General features: G+C 33.3%; 1 protein-coding gene across 1 annotated transcript; it reads right to left on the reverse strand.

The window, feature by feature from the left end:
* Positions 1–2,070: 2,070 nt before the first annotated feature.
* Positions 2,071–8,397, reverse strand: PDC (phosducin). Its single transcript, XM_004468448.3, has 3 exons — positions 8,319–8,397; positions 5,674–5,825; positions 2,071–2,595 (listed from the first exon to the last, which is right to left on the reverse strand). Exons 1-3 carry the CDS (start codon positions 8,377–8,379, stop codon positions 2,071–2,073), a joined length of 738 nt encoding a protein of 245 aa, XP_004468505.1. The 5' UTR covers positions 8,380–8,397.
* Between the last annotated feature and the right edge of the window lie 710 nt (positions 8,398–9,107).

Consider the following 9,107-nt stretch of genomic DNA (forward strand, 5'->3'; position numbering starts at 1 on the left):
CAAACTACCTAATGTCTCTCTGATTCTTTTTTTCATCTGTATTATGATGAGAGTAATAGAACAAAAAGGTTGTTGAGAGAATTAAATGATACAGAATAAGCATTAAACACATGTAAGGAGATGACATTTTATCTGAGAACTGCTGCAGCTTTCCAGTCATGATAAACTGGAAAAGTGAATGCCCTGAGGTGAGGATGAGCTTCATCCTTTGAAAAGACAGTGAGGCATTTGATGGATTGGGCAATAATAAACAAAGGAAAGACTGTTATAAGATGGGAGACGTAGGGAGGTACCAGATCATGTAAGATCCTGAACACTGTGAAAAATGAATTAGTGTGAAAATGAGAGAGTTTCAAGGAGGGAATGATATGATTTGATTTATATTTTAAAATCTCACCCTGGCTATTACCTGGGAAACGGGGCAATAATAAAAGCAAGATAAATGAAGAGACCTACTTTTAGAACTGCTAGATCAAAGATATGGTGGCTTCCATTAGAATGATTACATAGAGAAGTCATTTGAGTAATAGAGTCAAGTCATTTCAGTTAAGAGGCTCAAAGCATTTACTGAAAGATTAGAAGTGAGAAGTGAATGTAAAGGGTGAATCAAGAATGATTCCTAGACTTAGAAGAAATAAGGGCCATAAATTCAGATGGGGAAGATGTGGGGAAGGAGCTAGTGTTAGAGAAATCAAGCTTCCCCAGACCCCTTGTTTTTCCAAGCATGTCCAAATTATGAAAACTATTCCAAGATCTCCAGGTTAAAAAAATTTTCCAAGATCAAGAGGGGACCTCCAATAGAAATTCAGGATTTTGTGCTCTAGGGAACAAGTAAAGCTAGAAATGTGAATTTGAAAGTCATCTTCAGAAAAATGGTATTTAAGGCTACGGACTGGTTTAAGGAAAGAAGAAAAGCTATAAAATCATCGTTTAAGAGAGTGGTGGCTAGAACTTGTAACAAATGTCCAGTTTCAACACTGGGGGAAATATGAAAGTCTGCTTTGAGCACACTTCTTACAGGTAATCCATTTTTGGTTACTTATCAAGCACCAAGTCTTTAATTGTAAGCCATGTTGCTTCAGTTCTCATTCACCATTATGTTTTGGGTCTGATTTATACACCAGGAAATTTCCTTTATCTTGCGCTTCAACTCATGTGTGCATTTGAAAAAACTTAACAAATTATATTTTACTTTGTATTTTCATGCATCAGTATAGGACATATTTCCAGTATTTTCAAATGGAAATAAAAGTAGAACTTTTCACTTCACTTCTCTGAGTTTTACTTTTATCATCTGTAAAATACTATCTACTTGAAGAATAATGGTTAAGAATTAGAGATGTTATGTATAAGTGCCGACCTGTAATAGGTAATCAATAACTGGTAGCTGTTATTATCACTTAAATATGATTCTTTTTTTCAGAGAATTAAAAGACCTTCCTTCCATTCTGCCTTTTTTCTTAGGTAAGTAGCTTCTGAAATTTTATTTTTAACAAAAGAAAAAAAAATTTTTTACAACTTTAATGTAGAACAATGTTTTAAGTTTCTTATGCATTGGTTTCATTGGAGTAAAAGATGTATTACTAAGTGATCTTTTTTGTAATTTTTGGCTTTATGATATTTTTATAATGTAATGCTTGAGAAAGAGTAGACTTCAAATAGAAATTTTATTTTGTCAAAGACTTTATTTTTATTATATAAGCAAAATTATAATTAACAATGTATTGGAAAAGCCCAAATAATAACTCTGAAGGAAAAACAAGGAGTAAAAAGTCAATACTTACTTATTTAATCTGAAAGGATTTTTTGAAAAATGTCATAATATTATCCATATCCTCTATCTTCTAAAAGTATTGCTGAAGACTACACTGTTTATGTAGTAAAGTACTATATGAATTTGACACCACTAATTCAAAGAAATACTAATAACACAGTTTTAGTTTCAATCTTCTTTTTTCTTCAAATTACAATAGCCATAGCCATACTTGTCTTCTCTAAAGGAATATGGATACTACCAACATCGACTTTCAATATGTAAAGGAGAAATAGGAGGTATTGATGTAGTGAACTTTATTGAACATCTTCTTCCATGTTGGTCTGCTCTAGAGTATATATCTCTCTTTCAGGTAATATCCCATATTCGTTTAGAAAAGATTCCACATTCCCAGCAAAAATTTCTTCAGCAAATTGTTCAGCAACACTAATAAAATTGCTTATGAGTTCTCCACCTTTGTAGACAAGCATTGTGGGGAGTACATCTGAGGAAAAGCGGTCCCCAGCACCGGTATTAGAAGCTTTCATTTTACAAAACTTGACCATAGGATATTCAGCTGCAAGACATATTAGGCTACTGTTTAGAGCATCACAGCCCTTGATGCCATCTTCATAAATGTGAACCACAATTGTGGTGACTTTCTGTTCCTTTTCAATGGTTTCCAGGAATTGTTCCCCAGTTTCCAGCTCATATACAAACCCATATCTAGGCCCAAAACTCAGCTTCTGATGCATATCCTGCATACACTGTCTACGGTATTTACGAAGGCAATTTTCATCCTCTTTGTCTTGATGGATTAGTTCATATTCTTGAATGCTCATCTGGGAATACATGAAAGAATTAGAGGTCATTCAGTCAGAAGTTTATAGTTCTTAGACACACCAAAACCATTCTCAACTCTGAGTTTGCATTTGATGTTCTTTGCCTGGAATGCTTCTCCCCAAACTCTTGATATGACTTTTTCCTTCACCTCATTCAAGTCTTTCTTCAAACATCAAGAGCCAACCTCCTTGATTACCTTACCTAAAAGAGTCCCTACTCCATAATTTCTATTCTGTATACTAGCTTATTTTTCTACATAGTAATAAACACTACCTGGCATTTTGTTACGTACCTACTTATTTAATTGATTAATATCAGTTTTTCCAACTCAGAAGTTCCATGGGGTAGGAATTTTGTTTGTCTCCATCACTCTATCTGCAACATTTGCTATAGTGTTTGACACAAAATAGGGGTTCAATAATTATTTCATAATTAAACTAGTAATTATATGGATGCATAAATATTGTTGAATGTAGGTGAGCTGTGAAATATTCATGATCTCAGTCAGAACTATGCCATTTAACTATCAACCATTTTGGACAAAGATTTTAGTGAAAGAAAAGAGTTGGTTGAAAAAAGACCAGCAAGGTCTGCTTTGGAGTAACTTTCATCAAACTATTTATATTTAAATGCTGCTGGATGTTAGTGTTTCCTCTATAATAGCTATTAAAAAGATTATATCTTATCACTGATTTTTAAAAAATACATGACATAGATTTAAATATAGCTTTTAATATCATTTGCAGAGTTCATCAGTATGATCAAGAGGTGATCCCTGGACCAGCAGCATCAGTGTCACCAGGGAACTACTTAGAAATCCAAATATACAGACACTTCCTTTACCTATTGAATCAGAAGCTATAAAGATGAGGCCCAGTAATCTGTTGTTTTTTTAAAAATCAATTTTATTGAAATGATTTCATAAGCCATACAATCCATCTAAAATGTAAAATGAGTGATATTTGGTATAATCATGGAGTTGTGCATTCATCACTTCAGTCAATATTAGAGCATTTTCATTACTCCATGAAAAAAAGAGAAAAGAAGGAAAACAAAAAATAACAAACAAAAACAAACTAGAAAAATAAATAACCCTACCCCTTGTTAATCTATTTCTGTCTATAATTTATCTGTATTTAAATTTTGTATAGATGGAGTCAAACATATGCAGTACTTTTTGTCAAGTTTCTTTCACCTAGCTTACTTTCTTTTTTTTAAAATTTTACTATTGATGGAAGGTTATTAAAATATTTCTTTATACTGCTGTCCATAATTTGCTTTGGTTGTATTTTTGCCCAAATATCATCCTGATAGTAACATCTTGCAACATTAAAGTACATTTGCTCTGTTTCAGAGGAAAACATTCTTCTATATGCAATATTAACCATACCCTTTTTCATAACAGGGTTCGCTATGCTATACAGTCCCATGTTTCATATTATAGCTTTCCTTCTCATGATGTATATAACCTTAGACTTTCCCTTTCAACCGCTGTCATATCTGTGTATGAGTGCTGCTAATTACAAACACTATTTTGTTATTCTAATGCACAAGTGTAGAAAAAAGTGAGAAAAGAGCTAGCTACTATTTTCTAAGACAGTTCCCTTTTACTGCAGCTAGAAAATAAAATTACCTGCACAGTCTTCTCATAATAGTTACATTTTAGTGTATTTAATAGGATGTTTTTTACCCCTTCCCAACCACCTACCCAACTACAAAAAGATATAAATGGGCAATGGAAAATATTGTGATTACAAGAGGTAGAGCGGCCCAGACCATGGAAGCTTGATGGCTTGTAAGGGAGGCCAGCTCTGTCCCTTTATCATTATTAGGCATTTCAAACAGCAACAGCTATCAATTTTCAAAGTCGAGGAGATTTAGAAAAGCAAGAACTAATATTTATGAATATCTACTATGTTTGGATACCTTATATATTTAATTTAAATCCTCACAGCAAACCTATGAGTTGGGTAAAGTCTCAGTCTCATTTTATGGAAGATGAAGAAACTGAGTTCACATTAAATAGAAGTATCTGGAGATTTCATGACTTCCTTCTCTTGTTTCTGCCTCTCATATTTGTTTTCAACTCTTTTCCTTACCCTTGTATTACAGTTTTCTCACTTAATATTGTTGTCCCAATTTAATTTGTTTTAACCCTAAAAATTGTTAAATGTTTGGTGTAATTTTTAAGGTGCTACCACAGTTCTGTGACCAAGACTATCCAATGCACAGACTATCTGTTCAGAATCAGTATAGACAGCTCTTATATACAGGTTTGGAGGTAAATAATCCACTAAAGTGTGTTTTGCCCACAGTGAAAAGCACTTTATGATTTCTTTATTAAATTGTCATAGTTATTATATTATTATATAAATAATCCATGCTCATTGTAAAGACTCAATTCACCTAAAGGAAGGAAGTAATAAATATTGGAATTTCATTACTCAAATGTACTAAGATAATCTCCACTAACATTTTAGAGATTGTCTTTTAATATATGTCTTTGTGCATATAGACATACATATTTTATAACTTAAATAAGTGAGATCTTGTAAAAATGTACCTTTTTATTGTGGAGAACTTAAAAAAAATGTGACTTGTTCTGCCTACCTCCTTCCTCTCCCTTTTTCCCATCCAATTCTATCCTCTCCAAATAACCAACATTGCCAACTATGTGAGTGTCTTTTAATAATTTTCTACATACATGCTCATATAACATATAGGCATAAATAAATATACAGACTTTTAAAAAAAACTCATTGTTTTAGAGAATAGAAACATATAATTTAAAATTCTCTGTATCTTGCTTTCTCACATAATTGTACATTGGAACTAACTGCTTCTAAGTCAACTCATGTAGTTGTAGCTCATTCTTTTAATAGCTGCCCAATTTTTTTTTTAGTACAGAATGCCTGGATAGGTTTACACTTCATTATTCTTTTCTTGTCCATGCAAAAAATACTGCAATAAATATTTTGTCTATATTTTGTAATATTTCTAAAGAGGATGATTTGTGATTAATTTAGATTGTAGTGCTCGATGTAAATTATTTGTTATTGATTTTTTCCTTATCTTACCTTTCTTCTGAATCTTTCCTTTGAGTCTTTGTCATCTCTACACTGAGGAGAAGACATTTGCCTGAGAATTTCCTTCTTGCTGGGTGGGATTGAATCCCCATCTTCATTCTCTAATTTAAACTTTCTCCAATCATTTATTACTCCTTTGGGTCCTGGAATAAAATTAAAAATAAATTATTTCCCTTTTTTATTTTCAAAGGGATAATTTCTACAATTGCAATTTGTATAAGTATTGCCATGGAAACAAACTTGTCATCTCCTGCATCAGAAGTAAATGTATTGTTTGGGCTAGAAATTTCTGATTGCCCTGCTCTTTAAATGTTCTCCCACATTACTCTTGTTAAACGGGTTTTGGTCAAGAATCTTTCTGACACATCTGCATTAATGAAATACAAATTATACACTTTGAAATACTGGCAAAATTTGGAAGTAAAGGAATTTTAAAAATTAGAAGTTTGGGAGGAAACTAGAATTTTAGAAAAATAGCACTTTTATTAAACAGAAATGAAGCTTCAGCCAAAAACCAAAATTGCACCATGCTATCAATGAAGGAAACTGCTAGGACTGTTGGGGAAACAATGACAAATGTTATCAGGATCCAAGAAACTCCCCATCTTGCTGTTTTCCCTTCAAAATATATCTCAGAGATTCACTCATATAAATACATAAGACATTTCTCCTTTTTTAGTGGGGACTTTGTATACCATTGTGTAGATATTCAGAATTTACTTAAATATTTTCTTATTGATATACATTGTTGTCTCCAAATTTTTCTAGGACATGAGGCTGAGTGATGAATCTTGCTTGTTTTTATCTGTGCAGGTATACCTGTAGGTTGTAGAAGTAAATTGTTTGGTCAAAAAATACATATATTTCTTTTTTTTTTTTTAAGATTTATTTATTTCTCTCCCTCCCCCCCCCCCCCCCCCCCGCCCTGCCCAGTTGTCTGTTCTCTGTGTCTATTTGCTGCATCTTCTTTGTCTGCTTCTGTTGTTGTCAGCGGCATGGGAATCTGTGTTTCTTTTTGTTGTGTCATCTTGTTGTGTCAGCTCTCTGTGTGTGCGGCACCATTCCTGGGCAGGCTGCACTTTCTTTCACAGCGGGCGGCTCTCCTTACGGGGCGCAGTCCTTGCGCGTGGGGCTCCCCTATGCAGGAGTGCCCTATGCGTGGCAGGGCACTCCTTCGTGGCACGGCACTCCTTGTGCGCATCAGCACTGCGCATGGGCCAGCTCCACACGGGTCAAGGAGGCCCGGGGTTTGAACCGTGGACCTCCCATGTGGTAGACGGACGCCCTAACCACTGGGCCAAGTCCACCGCCTACATTTCTAATATTGCTATAGCTAAGCTGCCCCTATAGAGATTTTACCAGTTTATACTTCTACCAGCAATGTATGAGGCTACCTTTTCAAAAATGTGTTATCAATTTTCTTTCTTTTTTTTTTTGCTTTTACAAACTGTGTATAAAGTTTCTATATTTCTAAGCCAGTATTGTGCTTTTTTTTTTTCCTGTGATCTGTCCTTTTGCTTATTTGCCATACGCTGTTAGTCTTTTTCTTATTGATTTGTAGGAGATCTTAAGATACATTAGGAAATTAACAATTTGTATGCCGTTTGAGTTGCAAATCTTTTCCCCCAATTTGTTAAATGTTTTTTGGATTTTGCTCCTATTGACTTTTTCCAGGCAGCAGTAATTTCCTTCCTTTTTCCCTTCCCTCCTCCTCCTTTCCCCCTCCCTCCCCCCTTCCTTCCTATCTTCCTTCCTGCCTTCCTTCCTACCTTCCTTCCTGCTTTCCTTCCTTCCTTCTCCCCTTCCTCCCTTACTTTCTTTATTCTGTGCCTTAATTTGGCAAACTTTTCTTTTATGGTTTCTGAGTTTTGTACCATATTAGGATATTCCTCACATTCCATGATAAAGTGAATTACCATGCATTTTGTCTAGTACTTGTATGAATTCATTTAAACTGCTGGATAGATGTAAAGGCTCCAATTAATACTGTTTAAAAGAAAGAGGGAAATGCTAATTAAGTAATATTCAGTATAGTTAAAAGATACCAGAATTTTTTTTTAAGTTGGGCTTTCTGATTTTTCAGTTCTTAGTTGTGGCCTATAGAGGATCATACACAATTTCTTAACAGATTAAAAAAACAGACTCTGGGTTAAATTAATTGAAGTCTTTGGATTTCTGGAGGAATTTTGAAATCCATTTGTTCAAGGTTTTTCATCACTTCCTTTATTTTTAATATTCAAAAACTAAAATTAAAAACTCTATTTATTTGACTAGTGTTCACAATGGCAAGGAAAGCTGTGGTGGTGGGAATTAGAAGAGAAGAAAATTGATTAATTATAGAGTAGATAGAGGTGTCTTGTGATAGTTTGGAAGAAAGAAAGTCTAAATAATTCATGTTTATCTCATTCTTTGACATCTAAATCAAACTGTTTTAAGAATTATTTGAATTCAAGTTAATTTGCTTAATCAAGTACATTTTTGTAGGTAATTCTATAAAATCATTCAAAGGTTATTACTTGAAATAAATTCTATACTAAAAACTGGCAATAGGAACATTAAATAGAAATCTCCAGATTTAATTTTAATTTAATAATGTAATAATTTAATAATTTTTTTCCACTTCTAGCTTTGCTTACCTGTATGTATAGCCTGTCCTTCAAAGTCTTCTTCCAAAGTTTGACTTTTGGCTTCTTCCATTTCAGGGATTGGTTTTGATATAATCTATAGGATGAACAAAGAAGTAATCATGACAGATGAATACCAGGATGTATAAATCATCTATTTAGATAGATCTCCTGCTGCCAAGAATGCCAATAAATGATTAAATGTTTCAAACATCCTGTCTGCATTGTAAAAGGACACTAATTTAATTCTTTTGTTATTAAAAATATCTGGCCCTTTGGATTTTACATAATGCATAGTTTAGCTTTTATTCCTTAAAAATATTTCAGTTTAGGTCTCTGTACTTAGTAAAAATTGTTTATTTTAGGTTTTCTTTTTTTTTAAATCACTGTTTGTTACTAACTTTCATAAAATTGCACCCCCACATTTTATACAATACAAAATTTTAAAATAAATATACATTTATGGACTACTTAATATGTGCCAGGCATTGTTCTAATAATTTTAAGTACTAAAAGTCATCTAATTCTCATACAGCCATATGTGGCAGGGATAATTACTAGTCATTTTATAACTGAGGATTCTAGAGGACAAGGAGTTTAAGTTATTTGTGTAAGATCACATAGTAAGTGATGGAATAACAATTTGAACCAAGATTATTTGACTTCAGACCCAACTCTTTTAACCATTTCATTATTATGGCATGCTGAAAAAGAATCATTTATCTTAATGGGGTTTGACAATCCAAACTCAAAATAGGCATTAAAGAATGATGGCCTGTGGTTCAAGTTGAATTACATATC

Source organism: Dasypus novemcinctus, chromosome 13, assembly GCF_030445035.2.
Source record: "Dasypus novemcinctus isolate mDasNov1 chromosome 13, mDasNov1.1.hap2, whole genome shotgun sequence".
Taxonomy (NCBI): Eukaryota; Metazoa; Chordata; class Mammalia; order Cingulata; family Dasypodidae; genus Dasypus; species Dasypus novemcinctus.

What these genes read in the sequence shown, in the direction of transcription:
- PDC (XM_004468448.3), bottom strand. Translation starts at nt 8,379, where the DNA reads ATGGAAGAAGCCAAAAGTCAAACTTTGGAAGAAGACTTTGAAGGACAG. An exon ending in AGGACAGGCTATACATACAG is followed by an intron (nt 5,826 to 8,318) that starts GTAAGCAAAGCT and finishes ATTTTATTCCAG; the next exon opens with GACCCAAAGGAGTAATAAAT. An exon ending in AGGAAAGATTCAGAAGAAAG is followed by an intron (nt 2,596 to 5,673) that starts GTAAGATAAGGA and finishes ATGTATTCCCAG; the next exon opens with ATGAGCATTCAAGAATATGA.